Source organism: Zootoca vivipara, chromosome 13 (assembly GCF_963506605.1).
Source record: "Zootoca vivipara chromosome 13, rZooViv1.1, whole genome shotgun sequence".
Lineage (NCBI taxonomy): Eukaryota > Metazoa > Chordata > Lepidosauria > Squamata > Lacertidae > Zootoca > Zootoca vivipara.
The window spans coordinates 53,395,236-53,421,956 of record NC_083288.1 but is presented as its reverse complement, the minus strand read 5'-3'; the positions used below and the strand labels follow the sequence as shown (position 1 = coordinate 53,421,956).

Below are 26,721 nucleotides of genomic sequence, written 5' to 3'. Positions count from 1 at the left end.
GCTTAGGACCCACACATTCCCCTCGGTCTCTTATTTCTGGGTCTTCAATGCCAAGGCGCCCCATGTCTGGATGGAGAGCAGAGCTGCAGAAGCTTCTTCGGAGGAGATGCATCTGGTTCCCAATAAATCACGCAGGGGCGAAGATCATTGGCAAAAGAACAACTTTTGACTAAAGGTTTTTCGGCTTCTGCGGTTTATTGCTGGCAGTGGGCAGGTGGGGGTCTGGGGAGCAGATATAACAGTGGGGACCACCCATGGGAGGGCAGGGGAGGCCTGAGTGGGTCAGCACCCCCCCCCGTGCAAACCTAGCTCTCCAAGAAGGGAAAGAGTGACCAGCCGCTTGGACTTTGGCCTCTTCTCTCCTCCGGCAAAACGAGACGCACCGGAAGAGGGCGGGGCAAAGTCCCGGGCCAAGAGAGGTCTGTTCTGTTTTGTCCCTGCCAAACAGCCCCCTCCGAACTGGCTGCGGCGAGAAGCAAGAGGACAAGAGAAGGGAGGCCGCCACTGGCCCCCGCCACTGGCCCCCACCACTGGCAGAGCAGCGAAGAACATAAGCGAAACCCTGCAGGATCCGACCATTGGTCCACCCAGCCCAGCGTCTGGTTCCCACTGTGGCTGACCAGATGCCCCCAAGGGAAATCCAGGAGTAGGACCCCTCTCCGCTCCTGCCTGTGGACTGTCTGGCCAGAGTGGTGCATGCTCTGGTTGTCTCCCGCTTGGACTACTGCCATGCGCTCTACGTGGGGCTACCTTTGATCAGCTACAACTGATCCAGAATGTGGCAGCTAGACTGGGGACTGGGAGCGGCTGCCGAGACCATATAACACTGGTCCTGAAAGGCCTACATTGGATCAGGGTATGTTTCCAAGCACAATTCAAAGTGTTGGTGGCATGATCTAAACTCTGGAATAAGGGCATAAAATTTACGGCATGTACTGTATTAAAGGAAAACATCATAGAATCATAGAGTTGGAAGAGACCACAAGGGCCATCCAGTCCAACCCCCTGCCAAGCAGGAAACACCATCAAAGCATTCTTGACATATGCCTATCAAGCCTCTGCTTAAAGACCTCCAAAGAAGGAGACTCCACCACACTCCTTGGTAGCAAATTCCACTGCCGAACAGCTCTTACTGTCAGGAAGTGGAATCTTCTTTCTTGTATATGAATCCATTGCTCCATGTCCGCTTCTCATGAAGATGATGTATCAATGGTATCTCACTCCAACCAAGTTGGCAAAAATGTACAGGACTGGAAGTAAAAAATGCTGGGAAAGCTTAGATAAGGATGGCGATTTTTACCACATGTGGTGTTGTTGTTGTTTAGTCGTTTAGTCGTGTCCGACTCTTCGTGACCCCATGGACCATAGCACGCCAGGCACTCCTGTCTTGCACTGCCTCCCGTAGTTTGGTCAAACTCATGTTCGTAGCTTCGAGAACACTGTCCAACCATCTCGCCCTCTGTCGTCCCCTTCTCCTTGTGCCCTCCATCTTTCCCAACATCAGGGTCTTTTCCAAGGATTCTTCTCTTCTCATGAGGTGGCCAAAGTATTGGAGCCTCAGCTTCACGATCTGTCCTTCCAGGGAGCACTCAGGGCTGATTTCCTTAAGAATGGATAGGTTTGATCTTCTAGCAGTCCATGGGACTCTCAAGAGTCTCCTCCAGCACCATAATTCAAAACATGTGGTGGCTGTGTAATAAATAATAGCCACATGTGGTGGCTGTGTAATAAAATAATAGCCACATGTGGTGGCTGTGTAATAAAACAAAGGCATTTGGGGACAGTATATACAATGAACTTAAAATAATGTCTAGATATACCTTCCCTAAAAGGCTGGAGGCATTTCTTTTAGGAATGCTTGGGGAGGAGATACCAAAAGAAGACGAAAAACTTTCTGTATGTGACAATGCCGGTCAGAGTTTCAAGGATGAAACATCAAGATCTGCCGACTATCGAGGAATGGCAAACAGATGGTAGAGTGTGCAGAATTAGCCAGGATGATTTGTGAGCAGGATGATTTGTGAGCAGACATTATTATTATTATTATTATTATTATTATTATTATTATTATTATTATTATGTGTTGTACAGTACATTTATGAACATTTATTTTATATTTGGGACCTTAAAATTCTTATAAGGGGCCATTGTCAGGATCCCCCCTTCTGTTGCGGGTGCGATCATGAGATTGGAGACCGGTTGCCAAGCCTTTAGGTATGTGGCCCTGAAAGCGAAATTATGGCTATGGCTCAAACTATGTTTCAGACCAATGGGTTTGGCCCCCCTGATTCTTGGGATAATTTTAAATCTCCATGGGAAAGGGAAGTGGTAGAGGAAGTGCAAAAGTGCGGTCTGTCCTCCCTTTATATTGAGTCCATGACGTACAGCCGTGCTAAAGTGGTGATCGCTCAGAGATTGGGGGATATCGCCAGACAGGAGGACATAGCCCGCGTGAAATCTGGGATGTTTTTAGGGGAGCAGGTGTATCGGTCTGCACCAGCCCGTTACCTGGCGGATATCCACTACGTGGAATACTAATTACTGTGGCTAGACTGAATGTCCTTGATTCAGCGGTTTTGAGGGGAAGATTTGGAGGAGTCCCATACGGTCAGAGAATGTGCCATTGTGCCTTGGGTGAGGTAGAATCCACAGAACACATTCTACTGAGTTGTCCCTTTTATAATGATTTAAGGCAATATCTTATAGACCCGTATTTATCTCAGTTTAGTTCCCGACCAAGAGAACGGCAGGCAGCATATTTGCTAAACAAGCCCACTGGGAAAATAACCTTCTCAGTGGCTAAATTCCTCTTCCTGGCGCTCAAGTGTCGGAAACGTATAATCGAATGTCTTGATGTGGGTTACCTGTAGGAGGTTTAGTAGCGCGGTCATACCCCATTTATGTATCCCTCTGATGCCTTCAGTTTTATATTTTTATATTTTTATGTATCCCTCTGATGCCTTCTGTCTTATATTTTTATATTTTTATGTATCCCTCTGATGCCTTCAGTTTTATATGTTTATCTTTGTGTTGAGAAATGTTTTTTTGTTTCTGACTATCGGTCGAATAAAGTATATTGATTGATTGATGGAAAATTCTTATAACAGCAGCTGTAGCTGGGAAAATGTGCTCCTAGCCATGGAGGGTTCTTGAGCGTGACAGAGAGGGGTCCATGAGCACCCCAAAAACCTGCTCTTTCCGGGGGGGGGGTTACCCTGCCCCCAGCCAGCCGCTCTCCAGCCTCCCAGCCACAAAGCCAACATCCTCCCTAGGTTCAAACTCTGTTAATTTTCTACTCTGTACACTGTAGGTGTAGCTGGGTTTTTACAGATCCTGCTGGGTTTAGAAGACTTTATTAAAGCAGAATATAAAATTTGAAGTGCGCCACAATTCTCCACCAGCATTTGAAAGCAGCAAATAGAAGTTCCAGAAGCTCAAAGCTTCATGGCTACATTCCTGGTGCCCAGCAAAGAGAGGTTTTGTCAATGTTTATAGTTTCCCTTTTCCGTTTGCGGCATCCAAGAGGGGAACAGTCTCCCTCGGAAGGTGGTGGACAAGTCCCGGTAACTGGACTTGACAATCAACTGCCTTTCCTTGGACCTCGTCAGGACAGAAATCCACGGCAAGAATTTCCTTCCATTTCCACCCGTGCGCAACCAGACGCGTCCCATGTGCCCCTTTTACCATTTCGTTTCCCACGGCTGCTGCAACCGTTCTCTCCGTTTTATGTACATGTTATAAAATGAAATATTTCAAAAAACTTCTGCAGAAATAAATGACAACAAGCAGTACGGCTCCTTCGTTTTGAGCAGAAGGACGGTGGTCCTTGCCTGTGTGCCGACAGCTCCACGTTCTTCGGGAGAGGGGGCCTCCGGGGAAAGGGTGCGCCCACCCCTAGGCGGTCACCCAATGCACTCCCTGGCACCCACAGAGGGCTCCTTGGCCGAGCTCACAGAGCCAGGAGGTCTGAGCTGGTGGAGGTCTCCACGAGGATGGAGCCCGGAGGGCAGGCAGGGGGTCCCCCTTGCAGCCGCAGCACCTGCCCGCTGCCAGCGTCTGGGGGCATCTCCGCAGCCAAGACTTTGACGTACCCCAGCCGGGTGCTGCGCAGGAACCGCCTGGCCCACACCTGTGGAGCAGGGACCAAAAGGAGAGGAATGAGAGATGGTAGATTGGGAAAAGGGATTTGTAATTCATGGCATGTTGTGAATTGAAAGAAAACTACAGGAGTAGTTATGTAGACTTCGGGTTGCGTAAGCGGCAAACCCGGAAGTATCTTTCCAGGTTTTGCTGCATGCGCAGAAGCGCTCTACCCAGTTGCGAAAAACTCAGGATCCAGCCTGACCTCCGGAACGGATCCCGTCCGCAACCAGAGGTACCACCGTATATGAAAATGATGTGCCAGCGGTATTTGACTCCCAGTAAGTTGACGGAAATGTATAGGACAAGTTCCAAATATCTGCTGGAAATGTAAAGAAGAAGAAGGTGCCTTTCATCATATGTGGTGGAACTGTAAGGAAACAAAAGCTTCCTGGGAGATGATATATAATGAAATGAAGGAGCAAATGCTAAGAAATAACCTTTGTTAAGAAACCAGAAGCTTTTCTGTTAGGAATTGCAGGTGCCTCCATCAAAAAGGAAGAGAAAAGAGATCTTATGTATGGAACAACAGGCGCCCAGATGCCTAGAGATGGAAAGAAGGCAAAGTTCCGACAAGAGAGGAGTGGCAAACTATGAGGGACTATGCCAGGCACCCCCAAACTGCGGCCCTCCAGATGTTTTGGCCTACAACTCCCATGATCCCTAGCTAACAGGACCAGTAGTCAGGGAAGATGGGAATTGTAGTCCAAAGCATCTGGAGGGCCGAAGTTTGAGGGTGCCTGGACTATGCCAATGGCAAAACCGACTGGAAAACTGAGAAACCAAGAGGACAAAAAGTTTACAAAAGAATGGGAAAAATTTATAAGTTATTTAGGAAACCACTGTAAGCAGATGGAAACCCGAGCAGGATTTCGATCTCACTTATAGTGTAAGAATCACCGCGGACAATGTGGTTTGATATAAAAATTGAAGTATGAAAGAACACGAGAACAGGGCCTTTTCTGCAGTGGCTCCCCATGTGTGGCATACTCTCCCCAGGGAAGTTCGCCTAGCGCCTTCATTATACACCTTTAGCCACCAGGCAAAAACGTGGTTTGATTTGACATCCTATACCCTTTTTAAAATGCTGGCTCTTTTGAGTGGTTGTTTTTTATTGCGTTGTCGTTTTTTGTTTTGATTTTGCGTATCCTATATAATGAAGTGCAAGTGTCTCTGCGTCCAGTCTCTGTGTCCGTGCTACTGCGCATGTGCCCCATGGACACAGGGATTGGACGCAGAGACACGAGGCATTCGGCTCCCTCCCCTTACCAGCTCCAGGCTTGGGCTCCGTTCCAGCCTCTTCACTCCGGCCACAGGCGACAATTGTGCAGCCGCCTCCTCAGCTCCCTCTTTCGGAGCACCGGTGCCCAAGTGGAGCAACGTGCGGGGGGAGGAGGAGTGGGAGACGGCCACAAATTCGGTCACAAGATGGAGGGAGAAAGAACCACTCGGCCTCAGTGGCAGCGGCGTCCCCCAGCCGCCTTTCAAACTACGCTTCCCAGCAACAATTAAAAACTAACGAGGGCGGTTGGCGGGCTGGTGTTGGTGGTGGGCCAGCCACATTCCTGGCTAGCGAGGCCGCCACAAGTGTTTTCCCTCCCGCTCTCTCCGTTCCTATCTCTCTCCCCTTCGAAACCTCCCACCGCCCGAGGAGAAATGCTGCCTGGGTTCACTCGCAGGGGGGTGGGGCCTACAGTTCGAGTCCGCCTCAGGCTGGCCGAGGGAGGCGGGCGAGGGGCTGAGGTGATTCTCTCCCCCCCCAGGTTGTCTGAGGAGAAGCACTGCAACGGGTGGCAGCCTCTGTTTCTGGGCTCCCTCCGGGAAGGAGCGAGCCGATGCAAGCAACTCGATCTCCCCCGGCACCTGTTGTTGGAGCGCTTTCCCATTTCCTCCAGCTGCGCCCTAAAGTGCAATCCGGCAGGTGCGTCGCCTGCCCCCCCTACAAAAAAGGACCCAGATATTTGAATGAATGAATGAATGAGTCCCCCCCCCAAAAAAAAACCCCACACGGTTTTGCCTGTGAGCGCAGCCCGATCCTGTCACTGTTCTAGCACCCGTTAATTTAACGGGCTTCATGATACTAATTTGATATATTATCTGAACTGCCCTGAGACCTTCGGGTATAGGGCAGTATGGAAATTAAATAATAAACAATTATATGCAGTAATAAATGTTTAAAATGAGACTCCATGGAGGGCGGGGGGATGAAGTCGTGAGTTTCGGATGAATCTCTTTTTATGGATATGTTTTTCGATTCTTTGTTTATAACTTTGTATTCGTGGAACCAAATGAAAAACAAAAATGAGAGGATTCATTCATTCAACGCCCGCCCCAGTTGGTGTTCGGGGCAGGGGGAGAAGCCGGCAGGAGCCGAGAAGAGGACGGCCCCACAGGAGGGGTGCGGCGGATGGTGTCCCTGATTCCACATTCCTGCATTGCGGGGGGTTGGGCTAGATGACCCTTGGGGGTCCCTTCCATCTCGACAGTTCTGCGGTTCCACCTCAGGACCGCTGATGGCGCCATCCATCATGGACTCAGTCCTCTTGCAGACCCCAAACCCCCCTCCTGGCCCAGAGCTTCCTCCCAGTTCATAGAATCGTGGAGTTGGAAGGGAGCCCCAAGAGGCAGGTATCGGAGCTTTAAAAGCATAGAACTGTTGGGCTGGAAGGGGTCCCCAGCGGTCATCTAGCCCAACCCCCTGCCATCCAGTCTGTACCCTCCCCGGGACAGCCTTCCTTTTGCCCCCCGGAGCCCTGAGAAGGGGGAGGGAGAGCGGTCGGTGGGGGTGGGAGATCATGCCAATGCTCTTGCCCCCCCATCCCCACCCACCTCGATGCGGATGGGCTTCCGCGGGCGCCGGCGGCAGAAGACGGCCTTGAAGTTGAAGTCGGGGCTGGAGGTGGCCTTGTGGAGGCAGGATCGCACCGCCTGCCCTTCGGCGCAGAGCTTCACGTAGACATCTGGGGCTGGAGAGAGAGGGAGGGGGAGACACCCCAGTCATTTGCCCCCAGGCCTCTTGTGGGACCTGTCAGAGGGCCTGGTATGGCTACTCTAGAGTAACGACTCCAGCATGGTCTTTTAAGGTTTTTATTAAGTGCTGATTATTTACAGTGTTCAGAGCAGTAAAAATGCATCCTTAAGGTGAGGTGTCTGAACTCCCGAATGGCGATTGGCGCGTTTTCTTCCAGCACCACAGCTTTGGCAGACCCAACCTCTTCCCCCTACGTTTGCGTCGCAATTCGGGAGTTGGGGGAATTGGCCTCCCCCCTGTGCGTCCTACTTCCTGTCCCACCTGCGGCCTGGGCTCCACAACCTTGCCTGAGCCTCGGACACCACTTCCTGACTCTCCGCTGGAGGCAGAGCTCTCCTTACTCTCTCCCGCGCTTGGGGATGGGCTGGAACTTAAGATGGGAGGGACTTCCCTGTATCCCTCGTCCCTCACATCCATCCCCCTCCCAGGCTCCTCTCCCCCCCTTCCTAGTGGCTCTCCGCTTGCTGGGGACGAGTGAAACCCCAAGAAGTCTGTGGCATCCGAGCCTGTGGGTGTAAAAATTTCCCCCCAATCCTGCGATCTTTCTCCTTCCCCCTGAGAAGACGGGAATCCCAAGAAGTCAGTGGCGTCAGAGCTGGTGGGAGTAAAAATGTTCTGCCAGTCCTCTCCTGCCTCTGACGTCGTTGACCTCGGTGAAACCCACACCTCTTCTTCCGTGTCCTCAAATTCCGCTTCCCATCTCCATGGAGAGCTGCTGCCTGCTATCCCTTCCTCCTGCCCCTCCCCCTCTCCCTCCCTTTCCATGTGCCAGGGCTTGGGCCTGTGGGGGAACAGGGCGTGGAACTCTTCCACTAAAATTTCCTCAAGTACTTCTGTGGCCGGTATCCACTCATTGTGGGACGGCGGAGTGTCCTCCCATGCTATCAGGTACTCCAGTCCTCTCACCCCTCTCCTTGAGTCTAAAATCTCAGTTGCCTCATTGAGCTGCCGGGCGTCTCCCGTCTCCCCCCCTCCCTCTGGAGGCTGATCGCTGTCCCTGAACCTGGTACTTTCCCTGTACGGCGACAGCAGCGATCTATGAAACACTGGGTGCACTCTCATGTCCTCCGGCAGTGCTAGCCTGAAGGCTACCGGGTTGACCTGTTGCGTGACCGTGAAGGGGCCCAGCCTCCTGGGTGCTAACTTCTTGCATCGCCCCCTGGTGGGAAGACCTTCCGAGGATAACCAAACCTTGTCCCCCACCCTGATGACCTCTCCCGGTCGCCTGTGGCGATCTGCCCCCTTCTTGTACGCTTCCTTGGCCCTCTCCAAGTGTTCTCTGAGCTGCTGGTGCACCGTCTCCAGGTCCTCTGCCCAATCCTCTGCCTGTGGGCCCTCTTCCTCCTCCTCCCCCTCCCTCTCCGGGAAAGATCTGAGGTCGCGCCCGTAGTTGGCCTTAAAGGGCGACACCCCTGTGGAGACGTGCACCGCATTGTTGTAGGCAAATTCTGCCAGTGGCAGGCGATCCACCCAGTCCGTTTGCCTCTGGCTGACGTAACATCTCAGGTACTGCTGCAGAATGGCGTTGACCCGCTCCGCCTGTCCATTGGTTTGCGGGTGCCTAGCCGTCGACAAGCTGACCTCCACCTGCAGGAGGTTCATGAGCCGCCGCCAGAACCTGGAAACAAATTGGCGGCCACGATCCGAAATAACCCTTAAAGGCAATCCATGCAGTCTGAATACGTGGTCAACAAACAGTTTGGCCGTCTCTTCTGCCGAGACCGCCCTGGCACACGGTATAAAATGGCACATTTTGGACATGAGGTCCACCACCACCAACACTGCGGTCTTGCCCCTGGACGACGGCAGGTCTGTGATGAAGTCCATGGACACTACTTCCCACGGCCTGTGCGGTGTGGCTAAGGGCTCCAGCAAACCTGCTGGTGGCGCTCTGACCACCTTTGCTCGCTGGCAGGTGTCACATCCCCTTACATAATCCCGAACATCCTCCCGCACCCCTGGCCACCAGAAGTGTCTCATGACTAGGTGAGTGGTTTTGTCCCTTCCAAAATGACCCGCCGTTGGGTTGTCGTGCATCTGCTTGAGGGCCTTACCTCTCAGCTGTTTGGTTGGCAGGTACAGGGCTCCCTTGTAAAAAAGCAAACCCCTCCTTTCCTCAAAGTCTTTGGCCTGCTCCCCCCCCTCTCAGTTCTCTGAAGATGCGGGTGGCAAATTCATCAGCTGCTGTCAGTGCTGTGAGTTCTGCCTCGCTCACCACTGCTGCTCCGCAGGACCATGCTGATGGGGGGAAAATATGCCTGGGTGCCGGTGGCAACTCCTCCTCCATATACTCTGGCTTGCGGGAGAGGGCATCCGCCCTGACATTCTGCTCTCCCGGGATGTAGTGGATGGAGAAGTTGAAGTTCGAGAAGAACTCTGCCCACCGTATCTGCCGCTGGTTGAGCACCCTGGCAGTTCTCCAGAACTCCAGGTTCTTGTGGTCCGTGCACACCTGGATGGGGTGCTTGGCGCCCACCAGGAAGTGTCGCCAGTGCTGGAACGCAGCGTGGATCGCGAGAAGTTCCCTGTCAAACACTGTGTAGTTGCGTTCCGGCTGGGTCAGCTTCCTGGAGAAGAAGGCACAGGGTCTCCACTCTCTGTTGGCGTCCAGTTGCAACAGAATCGCTCCCAGAGCCTTGTCCGAAGCATCTGTCTCCAGGCGTAGGGGCGCATCCTGCACCACGTGGAACAGGTGCTGGTCTGAAGCGAATACCCTCTTGAGGCTTTCGAACGCTGCTTGCGCCTCTGGTGTCCACCGGAACTTCTGCTTGCCTCTCAGGCAGTCGGTGATAGGAGCCGTGACGCGAGAGAAGTTCTTGATGAACTTCCTGTAGAAGTTCGCGAAGCCTAGTAGGCGTTGGGCATCTTTGCGCGTCCTGGGGCTGTGCCAGTCCAGGATGGCCTGCACCTTGTCCTTGTCCATCGCCAGCCCCTTGTCTGACAGCTTGTAGCCTAGGAAGTCCACTTCTTTGGTGTGAAACTTGCACTTCTCCAGCTTCACATACAGGTGGTTGTCCTTCAGGCGCTGCAACACCTCCCTGACATCCTTCACATGCTGCACTGGGTCATTGGAGTAGATAAGGATGTCATCCAGAAAGACCAAGCAGTTCTTGAAGAGGAGGGACCCCAGGACGTGGTGCATGAAGGCCTGGAAGCATGCTGAGCCCCCTTGCAACCCGAAGGGCATCACCAGATATTCAAAAGAGCCCAGAGGCGTGAACATCGTGGTTTTCCATTCATCACCCTCCCGGATCCTAATCAAGTTGTACGCCCCTCTTAGGTCGAGCTTGGTGAAGATCTTGCCCCTGCGTGCCGCTGTCAGGAGATCATCCACTCTGGGCATGGGGAAAGCCACTGGCTCTGTCACCGAATTCAGCCGTCTAAAATCCACCACCAGACGGCGCTGTTGCGTGTCTTTCTTGTCCACCCAGAAGACCGGGCTGCCCCCTGCTGCCTTGCTTTCTCTGATGAACCCCCGCTTGAGGTTCTTGTCGATGAAAGCGCGCAGATCCTCCAGTTCCTGATCTGACATGGCGTACAGCTTGGCTGGGGGTATAGTTGCCCCTGGCACCAGGTTGATCTGGCAGTCAAAAGGCCTGTGTGGGGGTAGGTGGTCGGACTCCGCTTCGCTGAAGACCTCCTGCAGGTCCCAGTACGGCTTGGGTATCGCCTCACCCCCCTTGACGTGCATGGTGGCCACCGTGGCTATCGGAGGCCCCTCCCCTGGTTGGTGCTGCATGCAATGTTCCAGACAAAAGTCCGATCCAAAAGTGATGCATCTCTGGTGCCAACTGATGGAGGGGTCGTGGCGCGTCAGCCAGCTCATGCCCAAGACGATGGGGGGGTCTGAGATGGTTGTGACGTTGAAAGCCAGTGTCTCTGAGTGCCTTCCCACCGTCATTCTCATGGGGGGGGGTTTGATGCGTGATGGCCCCTCCCAGCAGCTCTCTGCCGTCAATGGTGGCCACGTGCAGGGGCAAATCCAGCTGCAGAAGTTGGATCTGGTGCTCTTCTGCAAAGTTTCTAGAGAAGAAGTTGGCGGAGGCACCACTGTCAATTAAGGCGAGGACTGTCAGGGGATAGCCATTTGGGAGCGTGAGCGTGACTTCTAGAACCACTCCTGCTCTGGGAGGGGTGGGCTGGCTGTGCTCCTCTCTGTGCGGGTGGGCGGGCGGGGGCTGTTGTCTGCTGACTGTGCCTGGCCGCTCCCCCTTGTCTCCTGCAGCCAGGCTGTCTCGTTTCCCTGCTGTGGTGCTGCGTCAGCTGGGGAAGGTACAACCGTTCCCGCCTTTCCTTGCCACTCTCTGCGATGAGGGCAGTCTCTGACGCGATGCCGGGGGGAGTTGCAGAGAAAGCAATTCCCGCCTCTTCCCTCCTTGCGTCTTGGCGCCGCCGGGGTTTGAAAAGCCCGCGCGCGCGCTCCTCCGATCTCCATCGGTTCCGGCTCTGGGCTTGGCCTGGGCGGGTGTGGGGGCGGGCCCTGGGGTGGGGTTTGGTGATGTGGTCTGTCCTGGGAGCGTGGGAACCAAGGTTTTGCTGCGCGCGTCGCTTGTTTGTCATTCCATCTGGATTCCTGTCTCACCCCCACCGCTAGCGCCGCTTTGCTTAACTCATCCATAGTTCGCGGTTTGGGACCTCTTGCCAGCTCATCCTTAACGTCTGCGTGCAAACCCATGTAGAAGGCTGATTTCACTGGCTCACTTTGCAGATCCCACCCCAGTTTGTGCACCAGCATTGTGAATCTCGCCCAGTAGTCCCTAACTGTCGATTTTCCTTGTGTTAAGTTATGAAGCTCCTCTTTAGTGGCCTCCATTTCACTGTCACTAGCGTACATTATTTTTAAAGCTTCTAGAAATAATTTTGCGTTCTTCATGCAAGGATTTTTTTGCGCGATGAGCGGTCTTACCCATTCTCGGGCGGCCCCCGTCAAATGCTCTATGATAAAGGAGACTCTGTGCGCGTCATCTGGGAATTCTGCTGCATGCAATTCCAGCGCATAATTTATTTCTGTCTCGAATCCTAGGTACTCCCTAGGGTCGCCGCTAAACTTGGTGACTAGGCTCTGTCCCCTTCTCACTTGGACTAGCTGCGGCTGGGGCACCCCCCCACCTCTAGCGGCTTTCTCCTCTTCCAACTTTTTCTGTAGGTCCAAAACCATCACCCTTAGCTGTTTCTCAGTCTCCTCTTTTGTCCTCACCTGGTCCACCAGCTTGTTCAGCTCCTCCTGCGCCCCTCGCGCTTCCTCCTGAGCGGCATGCAATTGCTGCTGTGCGTGCGCTGTGAGGTTCTGCAGCTCCTGCTTCGCTGCTTCGGCCTCCAGCCTCCAATGCTCAGCCTCTTGAGCGCTCATCGCTGCACTCCAAAGTAGCCAAAAAAAGATTCGGGAGTTGCTGTCAGAGGGCCTGGTATGGCTACTCTAGAGTAACGACTCCAGCATGGTCTTTTAAGGTTTTTATTAAGTGCTGATTATTTACAGTGTTCAGAGCAGTAAAAATGCATCCTTAAGGTGAGGTGTCTGAACTCCCGAATGGCGATTGGCGCGTTTTCTTCCAGCACCACAGCTTTGGCAGACCCAACCTCTTCCCCCTACGTTTGCGTCGCAATTCGGGAGTTGGGGGAATTGGCCTCCCCCCTGTGCGTCCAACTTCCTGTCCCACCTGCGGCCTGGGCTCCACAACCTTGCCTGAGCCTCGGACACCACTTCCTGACTCTCCGCTGGAGGCAGAGCTCTCCTTACTCTCTCCCGCGCTTGGGGATGGGCTGGAACTTAAGATGGGAGGGACTTCCCTGTATCCCTCGTCCCTCACAGGACCCCTCTCCCAAGGGCCCCTCCCTCACCAGCACCCCCCCCGGGCACAGGTAGACTATCCCTGAATGTGGAGGCTCTGCGCCACAGCTCAGAGCTGCTGACCGGCCTCTCCTGCCGCCTCCCCCTTGAATTCGCCCCATGCCCTTTTTGCAAGCCGTCTAGGGCATGCCCTCAACACCCACCTTGTGGCAGTGAGATCCACAGAACCATTGTCATTTTATCTGCCGTTCCTGCATCACGGGGGGTTGGGCTAGATGACCCTCAGGGTCCCCCTCCAGCTCCACCGTTCTACAATCATTTGTGCTGTGGGCAGCTCAAGGCTCCCAAAAGGGGTGGCATCAGGGAGAGGGGAGGGTCTTTCTGCGGAATCACGGAATTGTGGAGCTGGGAGGGATCCCCAGGGGTCATCTAGCCCAACCCTCTGCAACGCAGGAGTCATCGCAAGCTCACCTTTGCTGGAGTTGGGGAGCGCCAGCCCCACGGCCCGATGAACCCAGACGGAGGTGATGAGCTGGTGGGATCCGGAGCAGCAGCTGCAGCGTGGAAGTGGGGGGTCATTGCGGTTGATGGCCCTGGGGGGGCAGAGAGGGAGGGAAAGAAGTGTATTTTTAGCCTTCCAGGAACATAGATCTCTACGGGCCTCCCAGGGATCATCCAGTCCAACCCCCTGCAATCCCTGCTTAGGGCTCCTTCATCTAAAGCCCACCCACCCGCTAAACTACCCTGTGAACTGCAGGGCTCTGCCAGGGGTACATGAGCTCCCAGGAATCATTTTTGTGGGGTGGGGGGTGCTTTCAAAATAAATACACAGCCGAGGAGAGAACCCCAACCACCCTCTGTCTTTCTGGTATCACACAACCGGCTCCATCTGTAGAGAGGGGAAGGCACTCTGCCCATGCCCAGAGGAACACTTGTCACCCTCATTAAATCGCAAAGTTGCAAAGCTGAAAGGGGCAGGTGGGACCGACCCAGCTGCTCCGAAGGGGCCCGTCAGGCGAGGCGAATGCACTCTGCAGATGCTCAGAGGGAAGGAGGGAGGGAGGGTGGCGGGTGGATGGGTACGGGTTGAGGGGACCTGCTCACCGCAGCCTGGCTGGGCGCTCGCTGTAGATCCGCAGGAGGAAGGCGCTGCTCTGGCCGGGGTCGAAGGTCGTGGGCAGGAGGGCGTAGCGACCCCCGGGCACCTCCGCCCGGAGCAGGACACTGCGGGAGTTGATGTAGGTGGAGCCAGCCATTCGGGGCGGGATGCGATGCAGGCGCCAAGTCCGGTTCTGCTCCACCTGCGAGGAAGGGAATGACATGGAACGGGGAGGGGTCCCCAGCGGTCATCTAGCCCAACCCCCTGTAAGGTGGGAATCGCCACTCAAGGGGGGGGGTGGACAGCCGGCCTCTGCTCAAAGGCCTCCATTGGGCTGGATGAGTCCTGCAATTCAAATTTCAGCGCCAACGGCCCCCTCCTCAGCCCCTCCCCTGCCAGGTCAGGCAAGGCCTCCCCCCCCAGGGCGGGTCATTAAAAACCTAGTTTTGAAAATGCCTTCTCCAAAGGTCTTATCTTACTACACTAGGAATTATATGGCTATATCTGAAATTTCATGCATATCAGTTAATATCTTGACCCTCCTCCACGAAAATAGCTGTTTACTTGGCCGTTTTCCTATTTCGTGAAGACTGAAATTTAAATTCGGTGGAGAAGGCTCAAGATATTAACTGATATGCATGAAATTTCAGATACAGCTATATAATCCCTAGTGTAGTAAGGTAAGACCTTTGGCGCAGGCATTTTTTTTAAAAAAAAAAGTTTTCCATGAACCGCCCTGCTCCCGCCCCCCAAGAACCTCCTGCCCCCCAGAACAAGGTGCTTGGACTCACGCTGAAGAGCTCGAAGCCAATGGGGAGGTTGTGCCCCCCAGAGCCAGACCCCCGGAGCTGACGGGTGTCTTCCTGCTGCAAGGAGATCAGGACTGAGTCTCGAAGTCCAGACACATCAAAGAAGAACTGGGGGAGAAGAGAAAAAACGTCAGCCAATTGTTTTGACTGCATATATATAATATGATATGTTAATACATATATATAACATGATATGATGATGATGATGATAATAATAATAATTTATTATTTATACACCGCCCATCTGGCTGGGTTTCCCCAGCCACTCTGGGTGGCTTCCAGAAGGATATTAAAATACAATAATCTAATAAACATTAAAAGCTTCCCTAAACAGGGCTGCCTTCAGATGTCTTCTAAAAGTCTGGTAGGTGTTTTTTTCCTTTTGGCATCTGGTGGGAGGACGGTTCCACAGGGCGGGCGCCACCACCGAGTGAGAGTTCCTTCAGCGGCGGGGCAAATGCACTCTGCACATGCACAGGTGGCACTCAAGTCTACCTAATGCACCCTAGGCATGCACACCACAGACCCCAGGCCCTTGTTCCAGGCCAAGCCCTGTGGTGGGTGGGGGGCTCCTGCTGTCCTGGCAAGCTTTTGGGGGGTGGGCCTCTGGGCTCCTTGACCCTTTCCACACCCAGGGAGAGGGGCCGGTTCCCTGCAGAGGATTGGCAGGCCTAGTCTAAGGTGCCCCAGAGCCAAACCTGGCTGGCTCCCACTTGGATGGTGCAGTGGTTAGAGCACTGGGCTAGGACATGGGGGAGACCAGGGTTCAAATTCCACACCCCCTCAGCAGCTCCTGGGGTGATCTTGGTGGACGGTCGCTGACTCTCAGCCTACCCTACCTCGCATGCTGTTAATACACACACACACACACACACACACACACAAACACAGAAATTCCGACCGTGAAAAGTTAAAGTGTGGCTTAAATTCGCGAACTTAAAAAAACTGGCTTTTACGATATCGCTGCTGAAACAGAAATACAGGAAAATGGAACGGGGGTGAGTGCCTGTGGAATTTTAAGGGAGCAGCTTATATTCGGGGATCGTCTCCCCCCCCCCTTGAATTTTAAAGGTACTGCTTATATTCAGGTCAATATGGAATTTCGTGTTTTTATCTTGCTTTTTTATGCTGTCAACCTCCCTGAGATCTATGGATGGAGGGCAGTACACAAATTTAATAAATCAATAAATTTACGTAATTGAACTGCACAATTGGAAGTGACCCCCCAGTGGTCATCTAGTCCACCCCCACCTCCCACCCCGCAATGCAGGAATCGCATTTTATAGGTTGCAATTACTGACATTGTGCGGTGGTTCTCTGTTGCTTGTGAGCTGCTCTGGGAATCATTGGAACGAAAAGCAGAAATACGGTACTATCAGTCAATCAATCAATCAATCAGTTGTCAGAGTCTGGTCTTGGTGGGCTGGGGGGGGCTGCAGGAGCCCCCGGCTCTATGTGATGAACCTCCACTGCATCTGGGAATCTCACATCCCCACCGTGATCCCTGAAGGGGACCCCAGCGGTCATTTATTTCAACCCCCCACAATACAAGAATCGCAGTTGAAGAATCCCTAAGAGACGGTTGCCTGATCTCTGCGTAGAAGTCTCCCGTGAAGCCTAGAAGGCAGAGTTGGAAGGAGTCCCCAAAGGTCATCCAGCCCAACCCCCTGCAATGCCATGTGGTGGGGTCCCCCTGGAGGTGAAAGGAGACTGGGTGGGCTCTGGGGGGCTGTTAGAAACTGTCCTGCTCAAGGAGCAGAGGGTGTTGACCTGTCTCACTTCAAACCTCCCCCCCCCCTTCGCAGGTTCCCAGAATGGCAGAAGGTGAGCCAGAGAAACCGGAAGCAAATGGGGGTCACCGTCCGGGACGATGGCGAATTCTGGTACGTTTGGGTTTTTGGGGTGTGTGTGTGTGTCTCCATTGGTCTCTCTGTGATTGTGGTGCCCCTCAGAGTCCGATTCTGCAAGGCTCCATTTCAGGGGTTAGCAGGACTCTAGGATGTGGAAAGACCTCAAGGCGGGCTGATCCCTCGTTCCGTCTCCAAAGGGCTCCTTGGAAGACAGGAGTGCCTGGCGTGCTCTGGTCCATGGGGTCACGAAGAGTCGGACACGACTAAACGACTAAACAACAACACAGGGGCCTTCCACATCTGCCCCCCCCCCCGGACCCCGTGTTCGTTTCATTTCTTGCATGGGACACGTCCTCAGAGATTATTTTCGGGAGGGAGGGATGGATCTCCTGCCTGGGAAGCCCCCCCCCCGCTCGCTGAGCTGGAGTTTTTTTTTTTTGTTGAGGGGGTGTCTTGTTGGAGCCATTTCTGAGCCCAAGGCACCTCCTGCCACTACGCAGACTTTTGCCTCTTCTCCATCCCAGCCTTTCCTTGGGATCCAGGAGCCTGGAGGTACTATGTTGGGGGAGGGGGAGAGGAGAGCCCCCCCCCCCATGGCCACCCTAGTCTCCCTTGCGGTTAGTCCGGATCAGATGTGGGCTCCTTGGGGCAGAGTCCTTGGCACAGATGGAGGAGGTGGGGAGGGGAGGGGAGGGGGCAGCCCCTGGCGCGCAGGCTCAGAAGGAGGAAAAGTGAAGGCAGGGAGAGAGAGGGGCGGGCTCCATGCGCTCGGCTTTGCAAGGGTTAAAAGGAACAGAGCTGGATTCCTAGAGAGGACAGGAAGTGGAGGGGGTTGAAAGTGTTCCGGAGCGGAAGCCCCTCCCTCCCTCCCTCCCACCCACATCCCCTCCTGCTTCCTTCTCTCTCCTGGACTCCGGTGAGTGAGTCTCCTCTCTTAGGCTGTGCTGGGGGTCCCAGAGGTGCAGGGAGGGCTATTTCACCAGAAGGGGCAGAATAAGTTTGATTTCTATTCACAAACTGGGGTGGGAAGGAGGAGGAGGAGGAGGTCCGTCTAAAACAGGCATACCCAAATTGCAGCCCTCCAGATGTTTTGGCCTACAGCTCCCATGATCCCTAGCTAAGAGGACCAGTGGTCGGGGAAGATGGGAATTGTAGTCCAAAACACCTGGAGGGCCGAAGTTTGGGGGTGCCTGGTCTAAAACCTTAACAGAAAGCATACCATGTACACAAAATCACAGAGAAAGAACGAGAAAGTGAAACTCAGGAATAGGAAGAGGAAAGAATCTCCACACATCAGATCAATACTTTTCCCACTAAGAAATGCAAACTGACAATACCATGCCAGGCTTATGAAGTGGGGTGAGGAGCAAGCAGAGGAAATTGGAATCACTGGAGAGGTTTAGAAATGGGGCTTCTGTGGGGAAGGGGCTGCCCCATTTGTGCTTCTCCAGGGGCAGGAGAATATCTAGGGCAGGAGAATCCCTGCAGGGCCTCTGAGGCTCCCTTTGCTTCTTCCTCTCTCCCAGGACCCTGCAGCTTGTTTTGGCTCCTCGACTCCCCAGGAAGGATGAAAGAGACGGATTCTGCAAAGCTAGCGAGGATGGAAGGGGGAAGGTGGACGGTGGACCTGGTCAGGTTGCCTCCTGCATCCCTCCCCGCAGCCTCTGAGCATTCCCTCCCTGGGGCCTCCAAAGAAGGAGACTCCACCACACTCCTTGGTACGGTAACAAATTCCACTGCCGAACAGCTCTTACTGTCAGGAAGTTCTTCCTAATGTTTAGGTGGAATCTTCTTTCTTGCAGTTTGAATCCATTGCTCCGTGTCCGCTTCTCTGGAGCAGCAGAAAACAATCTTTCTCCCTCCTCTATATGACATCCTTTGATATATTTGACCATGGCTATCATATCACCCCTTAACCTTCCCTTCTCCAGGCTAAACATGCCCAGCTCCCTAAGCCATTTTTCTTCTTTGATTTTTTCTTTGATTTTATATGCTGTGATCTTCTTTGTGAACCACCTTGAGACCTCTGGGTATAGGGTGGTGAAGAAATTAATAATAATAATAATAATAATAACGGGAGAGAACAGAGAACATTCAACATCGCAAAGCCGAATGCCTAGACAGGAGCTCTTGTGGCCGTTGTGCTTAGATTAAGCGTGAGTTATATTCACTTTTCCTCTTCTGTTGCTAACGAAACAATACAGAGTTGGTCTCCTCATGAACATGGGAAGGGGGTTCACAGTGAAGAAGGTGATTTTCGTATAAATTTAAATTTAGCCCAACCAGATTGAGGTAACTGCTGATGAGGAGTGTGCAGGTGAAGATGTTGCTGTTTGTTTCACAGAGGAGGCAGGGACGTTGCTGTAAGGAAGCTCTGCGTAAGGAAGTCAAGGAGGAGAATCGTGGGATCATGGACCCTCTCAGTAAAACTCCCGGTTAGATCATAAGATCATTTTTAAAATTCCATACATACCTCTATGTCAGGGGTTGACAAGGCTTGAGCAGCCTGGGCCACTTCACTCCCCCGGAGATCTCTCTGCGCGCGCTCTCTCTCTCTCTCTCTCTCTCGCACGCATTCTGGCACGGAGGAGGCGTCTGGAGCCAATAGGAAGCCCCGCCAACACCGCTGAAGTGAGTCCCCTAGCCATGCTGTGCGGGGACTTGCCGAGTGGGCGGCAGGGTTTGGGGGCAGCTCGGGGGCTGGTTAAATGACCCCCGCGGGTCGTATCCAGCCCCCGGTCCTTAGGTTGCCTACCTCTGCTCTATGTGATGAACCTCCACTGCATCTGGGAATCTCACATCCCCACCGTGATCCCTGAATGGAGGGAAATCAAGAGTCTTCTCTGTGAATGTCCTTCGTCTAGTCATGCCTTTTTTAGCAATGACCAGGCTTGTCTGAACAGCCCTGGCCTTTTTAAATGTCGGTCTCAGAGTTTTAAGGGAAGTTGAAGTAACTTCTGTCAGGTTTGTTGTTTTTTCTTTTGCTTCTGCCTGCGTTTGGTTGACCAAAGAGATGACTAACCTGGGAGATGGACTGGATTCCAGAATTGAGCCAAACAAAATCCATTCCAGATAAAAGCCAAGCAATGTGTCAGTTCATGCCAGCCAATAAAGGCAGTGAAAACTATAGGAAGGCCCCACATCTAACTGTATTGAGTTCTTCCTCTATCACAGGGGTGGCCAACTCCCAAGAGACTGCGATCTACTCACAGAATTAAAAACTGGCAATGATCTATGCACATTTTGGGGGGGTTCAGGTCAAGGTTGTTGAGCTTTTTTAGGGGAGCAGAGGTTGTTGAGTTTCTTTTTCAGGGGAGCCAAAGCTTTTTTTGGGGGGGGGAGATCTGAGATCTACCGTGATCTACAACAGATGTCCAATGATCCGCAACAGACATCCGGTGATCTACCTGTTGGAGATGCCTGCTCTATCACAAGCATTCATGAATTTTGTTTAATAAACTGGAACTCTAAGGCTCTAATTAGCTACTCTCTTCATTGCAGATGGTGATGAATTGGAAAGGAAGAACAAGGGGGAAGGGAAGAACAGAATCCACATAGCAGAGAAGTCATATAAATATTCAGAGTGTGGAGAGAACATCCGTCAGAGCTCCCGGTCCACCTCCCATCAAAGAAAGAGCTTCGTTCAGAGGGATAGCCTCACTTCACACAAAAGAGCACAGAGTAGGGAGAAATTGTATCAGTGCTTGGAATGTGGGAAGAGCTTCAATCGGAAATATAGTCTCACTTCGCATCAAAGAATTCATACAGGGGAGAAACCCTATCGGTGCTTGGAATGTGGAAAAAGCTTCAGTCGGAAATATAGTCTCACTTCGCATCAAAGAATTCATACAGGGGAGAAACCCTATCACTGCTTAGACTGTGGAAAGAGCTTCCATCACAGCTCCACTCTCACTTTCCATCAAAGAATTCATACAGGGGAGAAACCCTATCAGTGCTTTGAATGTGGAAAGAGCTTTTGTCTGAGTGGTGATCTCACTTCCCATCAGAGAATTCATACACGGCAGAAACCCTTTCAGTGCTTCGAATGTGGAAAAAGCTTCGGTTATAAGAACGCTCTCACATCCCATCAAAGAATTCATACAGGGGAGAAGCCATATCCGTGCTTGGAATGTGGAAAGAGCTTTCGTCAGAGTGGTGGTCTCACTTCCCATCAAAGAATTCATACAGGGGAAAAACCATATCAGTGCTTGGAATGTGGAAAGAGCTTCAGTCAAAACGCCCATTTCACTTCCCATCAAAGAATTCATACAGGGGAGAAACCCTATCAGTGCTCAGACTGTGGAAAGAGCTTCAGTCAGAGTTCTTCTCTCACTTCCCATCAAAGAATTCATACAGGGCAGAAACCCTATCAGTGCTTCGAATGTGGAAAGAGCTTCACTAATAGCTCCTCTCTCACTTCCCATCAAAGAATTCATACAGGGCAGAAACCCTATCAGTGCTTCGAATGTGGAAAGAGCTTCAGGAAAAGCTCCCATCTCACTTCCCATCAAAGAATTCATACAGGGGAAAAACCCTATCAGTGCTCAGACTGTGGAAAATGCTTCCGTCAGAAGGAAATTCTCACTTCCCATCAAAGAATTCATACAGGGCAGAAACCCTATCAGTGCTTCGAATGTGGAAAGAGCTTCACTAATAGCTCCAATCTCACTTCCCATCAAAGAATTCATACAGGGGAAAAACCCTATCAGTGCTCAGACTGTGGAAAATGCTTCCGTCAGAAGGAAAATCTCACTTCCCATCAAAGAATTCATACAGGGCAGAAACCCTATCAGTGCTTCGAATGTGGAAAGAGCTTCAGGAAAAGCTCCCATCTCACTTCCCATCAAAGAATTCATACAGAGGAAAAACAAAAAACCAAAAGTAATATAGCAAAAAACACAATTGTATAGAAAAGAGAAGGGGGTAAGAATAACTAAAAATACCCTTTATCACATTTGTATCATATGATTCATCAACACATAGGGAAGACAGGCGCCCCAGCTCAATCCTGGGTGCCCCCCTCTTCTCCCCATCGCCCACCCTGAGAGATCCTTCCTTCCCTGCATTACTTGCAGGTCCCTCGCACCTCCAACTCTCCTCTTCCTATCTGTGTCCTTAATTCAAAATAAAGAATCTTAATATAAAAGATACCCAAAAAAATGTGAAAAGGAAACTCCCAGCTCCCTCTCTGAAAATCATCTGTTGCAACAATTATTCATAATTTGCACTCCAGAATAATCCCATCTGTATTTCGTATCCAGCCTTTTTCCTCCCCTTCAGCAAGACGACACTTTCCCCACATTTCCCTCCCTAGCCCAGATTTTACTTTCTTGGGCTCCTTGATCACTGCAGATGGTGACAGCAGTCACGAAATTAAAAGACGCCTGCTTCTTGGGAGAAAAGCAATGACAAACCTAGACAGCATCTTAAAAAGCAGAGACATCACCTTGCCGACAAAGGTCCGTATAGTTAAAGCTATGGTTTTCCCAGTAGTGATGTATGGAAGTGAGAGCTGGACCATAAAGAAGGCTGATCGCCGAAGAATTGATGCTTTTGAATTATGGTGCTGGAAGAGACTCTTGAGAGTCCCATGGACTGCAAGAAGATCAAACCTACCGGTATCCATTCTTAAGGAAATCAGCCCTGAGTGCTCACTGGAAGGACAGATCCTGAAGCTGAGGCTCCAATACTTTGGCCACCTCATGAGAAGAGAAGACTCCCTGGAAAAGACCCTGATGTTGGGAAAGATGGAGGGCACTAGGAGAAGGGGACGACAGAGGACGAGATGGTTGGACAGTGTTCTCAAAGCTACAAACATGAGTCTGACCAAACTGCGGGAGGAGTGCCTGGCGTGCTCTGGTCCATGGGGTCACAAAGAGTCGGACACGACTAAACGATTAAACAACAAGCCCAGCCTTCAAATCTTAACCACTCAGACAGTGAAATGTGACTCTTATAATGATCATCTCGAAATCCAAATTACTATAGTACCGGGTATTTCTCCAGTTTCTAGGTCCAGTATCTATAAAGTCTTATTAAAACTGTTCCATCAAATCTCAGCCACAAGTCACAATCCACAATTATTATCTCTTTTACTGTTCATCCAATCCTGCTTCCTCCTCTTTCTTCTTTTCCTAATCTTTGGACATTTTAATCCACAGAGGATGGGGAAGAAGGCCTCTTAATTCTCTTTCCTCATACGAGATCATAGCTTGCGTTGTTCACCGTTTCAGGAGTTGCATTGCATCCCCTTTTAGGACCCTCGTACCTATGGGACAGCCTCTCCCGGTATGACCCACAGAGGACATTAAGGTCCATAAATAATAACATACTGGAGATCCCGAGTCACAAGGCGGTTAGGCTGGCCTCGACCAGGACCAGGGCCTTCTCAGTACTAGCCCCGACCTGGTGGAACGCTCTGTCTCAGGAGACTAGGGCCCTGCGGGATTTGTCACCTTTTCGTAGGGCCTGCAAGACAGAGCTGTTCCGTTTGGCCTTCGGACTGACGCAGTCTGACCCCGGGGTTACCCTCCCCTAAGGTTTCATCTCATAATGGTTTTATCTTTCTTGTAGATTTTTAATTTTAAAATTGAATTTTAACATTGTATTAATCTGTATTTTAACTGAATTGTTTCTTTTATACTTGTGTTGATATATTTTTTGTTAGCCGCCCTGAGCCCGGTCTTGACTGGGAAGGGCGGGGTATAAATAAAATGATGATGATGATGATGATGATGATGATTATTATTATTTTGCTGGCTGTACATTTTTCTCTGCCGATCATTCCCACACCAGCTCAGCCCAACCTCGTCTTTCTCTCTGCTCCTGTTCTTCCCTCGCCTGCTCAACACAACCTTCTGCCTCTCCCAGCAACTCCTTTCCGGCGACTCCCAGCTTAGGACCCACACATTCCCCTCGGTCTCTTTTTCTGGGTCTTCAATGCCAAGACGCCCCATGTCTGGATGGAGAGCAGAGCTGCAGAAGCTTCTTTGGAGTAGATGCATCTGGTTCCCAATAAATCACGCAGGGGCGAAGTTCGTGGGCAAAAGAACAACTTTTGACTAAAGGTTTTTCAGCTTCTGCGTTTTATTGCTGGCAGTGGGTAGGTGGGGGTCTGGGGAGCAGATATAACAGTGGGGACCATCCATGGGAGGGCAGGGGAGGCCTGAGTGGGTCAGCACCCCCCCCCGTGCAAACCTAGCTCTCCAAGAAGGGAAAGAGTGACCAGCCGCTTGGACTTTGGCCTCTTCTCTCCTCCGGCAAAACGAGACGCACCGGAAGCCGGCGGGGCAAAGTCCCGGGCCAAGAGAGGTCTGTTCTGTTTTGTCCCTGCCAAACAGCCCCCTCTGAACTGGCTGCGGCGAGAAGCAAGAGGACAAGAGAAGGGAGGCCGCCACTGGCCCCCACCACTGGCGGAGCAGCGAAGAACATAAGCGAAACCCTGCAGGATCCGACCATTGGTCCACCCAGCCCAGCGTCTGGTTCCCACTGTGGCTGACCAGATGCCCCCAAGGGAAATCCAGGAGTAGGACCCCTCTCCGCTCCTGCCTGTGGACTGTCTGGCCAGAGTGGTGCATGCTCTGGTTGTCTCCCGCTTGGACTACTGCCATGCGCTCTACGTGGGGCTACCTTTGAAGGTGACCCGGAAACTACAACTGATCCAGAATGCGGCAGCTAGACTGGGGACTGGGAGCGGCTGCCGAGACCATATAACACTGGTCCTGAAAGGCCTACATTGGATCAGGGTATGTTTCCAAGCACAATTCAAAGTGTTGGTGGCATGATCTAAACTCTGGAATAAGGGCATAAAATTTACGGCATGTACTGTATTAAAGGAAAACATCATAGAATCATAGAGTTGGAAGAGACCACAAGGGCCATCCAGTCCAACCCCCTGCCAAGCAGGAAACACCATCAAAGCATTCTTGACATATGCCTATCAAGCCTCTGCTTAAAGACCTCCAAAGAAGGAGACTCCACCACACTCCTTGGTAGCAAATTCCACTGCCGAACAGCTCTTACTGTCAGGAAGTGGAATCTTCTTTCTTGTATATGAATCCATTGCTCCATGTCCGCTTCTCATGAAGATGATGTATCAATGGTATCTCACTCCAACCAAGTTGGCAAAAATGTACAGGACTGGAAGTAAAAAATGCTGGGAAAGCTTAGATAAGGATGGCGATTTTTACCACATGTGGTGTTGTTGTTGTTTAGTCGTTTAGTCGTGTCCGACTCTTCGTGACCCCATGGACCATAGCACGCCAGGCACTCCTGTCTTGCACTGCCTCCCGTAGTTTGGTCAAACTCATGTTCGTAGCTTCGAGAACACTGTCCAACCATCTCGCCCTCTGTCGTCCCCTTCTCCTTGTGCCCTCCATCTTTCCCAACATCAGGGTCTTTTCCAAGGATTCTTCTCTTCTCATGAGGTGGCCAAAGTATTGGAGCCTCAGCTTCACGATCTGTCCTTCCAGGGAGCACTCAGGGCTGATTTCCTTAAGAATGGATAGGTTTGATCTTCTAGCAGTCCATGGGACTCTCAAGAGTCTCCTCCAGCACCATAATTCAAAACATGTGGTGGCTGTGTAATAAATAATAGCCACATGTGGTGGCTGTGTAATAAAATAATAGCCACATGTGGTGGCTGTGTAATAAAACAAAGGCATTTGGGGACAGTATATACAATGAACTTAAAATAATGTCTAGATATACCTTCCCTAAAAGGCTGGAGGCATTTCTTTTAGGAATGCTTGGGGAGGAGATACCAAAAGAAGACGAAAAACTTTCTGTATGTGACAATGCCGGTCAGAGTTTCAAGGATGAAACATCAAGATCTGCCGACTATCGAGGAATGGCAAACAGATGGTAGAGTGTGCAGAATTAGCCAGGATGATTTGTGAGCAGGATGATTTGTGAGCAGACATTATTATTATTATTATTATTATTATTATTATTATTATTATTATTATTATGTGTTGTACAGTACATTTATGAACATTTATTTTATATTTGGGACCTTAAAATTCTTATAAGGGGCCATTGTCAGGATCCCCCCTTCTGTTGCGGGTGCGATCATGAGATTGGAGACCGGTTGCCAAGCCTTTAGGTATGTGGCCCTGAAAGCGAAATTATGGCTATGGCTCAAACTATGTTTCAGACCAATGGGTTTGGCCCCCCTGATTCTTGGGATAATTTTAAATCTCCATGGGAAAGGGAAGTGGTAGAGGAAGTGCAAAAGTGCGGTCTGTCCTCCCTTTATATTGAGTCCATGACGTACAGCCGTGCTAAAGTGGTGATCGCTCAGAGATTGGGGGATATCGCCAGACAGGAGGACATAGCCCGCGTGAAATCTGGGATGTTTTTAGGGGAGCAGGTGTATCGGTCTGCACCAGCCCGTTACCTGGCGGATATCCACTACGTGGAATACTAATTACTGTGGCTAGACTGAATGTCCTTGATTCAGCGGTTTTGAGGGGAAGATTTGGAGGAGTCCCATACGGTCAGAGAATGTGCCATTGTGCCTTGGGTGAGGTAGAATCCACAGAACACATTCTACTGAGTTGTCCCTTTTATAATGATTTAAGGCAATATCTTATAGACCCGTATTTATCTCAGTTTAGTTCCCGACCAAGAGAACGGCAGGCAGCATATTTGCTAAACAAGCCCACTGGGAAAATAACCTTCTCAGTGGCTAAATTCCTCTTCCTGGCGCTCAAGTGTCGGAAACGTATAATCGAATGTCTTGATGTGGGTTACCTGTAGGAGGTTTAGTAGCGCGGTCATACCCCATTTATGTATCCCTCTGATGCCTTCAGTTTTATATTTTTATATTTTTATGTATCCCTCTGATGCCTTCTGTCTTATATTTTTATATTTTTATGTATCCCTCTGATGCCTTCAGTTTTATATGTTTATCTTTGTGTTGAGAAATGTTTTTTTGTTTCTGACTATCGGTCGAATAAAGTATATTGATTGATTGATGGAAAATTCTTATAACAGCAGCTGTA

General features: G+C 51.4%; 2 protein-coding genes across 5 annotated transcripts in view; one reads left to right on the top strand and one right to left on the bottom strand.

Moving 5' to 3' along the window:
- The window catches only part of LOC132593069 (zinc finger protein OZF-like), a 47,897-nt gene that overhangs the window by 6,190 nt on the left and 14,986 nt on the right, over nucleotides 1-26,721 (top strand). Inside the window, exons 1-4 of one of the 4 annotated variants that reach the window (XM_060281967.1) lie at nucleotides 16,167-16,236; nucleotides 16,673-16,750; nucleotides 18,244-18,435; nucleotides 20,219-26,665. In XM_060281967.1, the coding sequence (XP_060137950.1) occupies nucleotides 16,738-16,750; nucleotides 18,244-18,435; nucleotides 20,219-21,627 (1,614 nt within the window). In that variant the 5' untranslated portion in view covers nucleotides 16,167-16,236; nucleotides 16,673-16,737 and the 3' untranslated portion in view covers nucleotides 21,628-26,665. The other 3 variants (XM_060281969.1, XM_060281972.1, XM_060281970.1) reach the window with 3 other exon arrangements.
- LOC132593086 (calpain-5-like) lies at nucleotides 1,670-15,020 on the bottom strand. Its single transcript, XM_060282059.1, has 5 exons — nucleotides 14,850-15,020; nucleotides 14,064-14,260; nucleotides 13,431-13,552; nucleotides 6,970-7,106; nucleotides 1,670-4,129 (listed from the first exon to the last, which is right to left on the bottom strand). The coding sequence occupies exons 1-5, from the start codon at nucleotides 15,018-15,020 to the stop codon at nucleotides 3,950-3,952; spliced, it is 807 nt and encodes a 268-aa protein (XP_060138042.1). The 3' UTR covers nucleotides 1,670-3,949.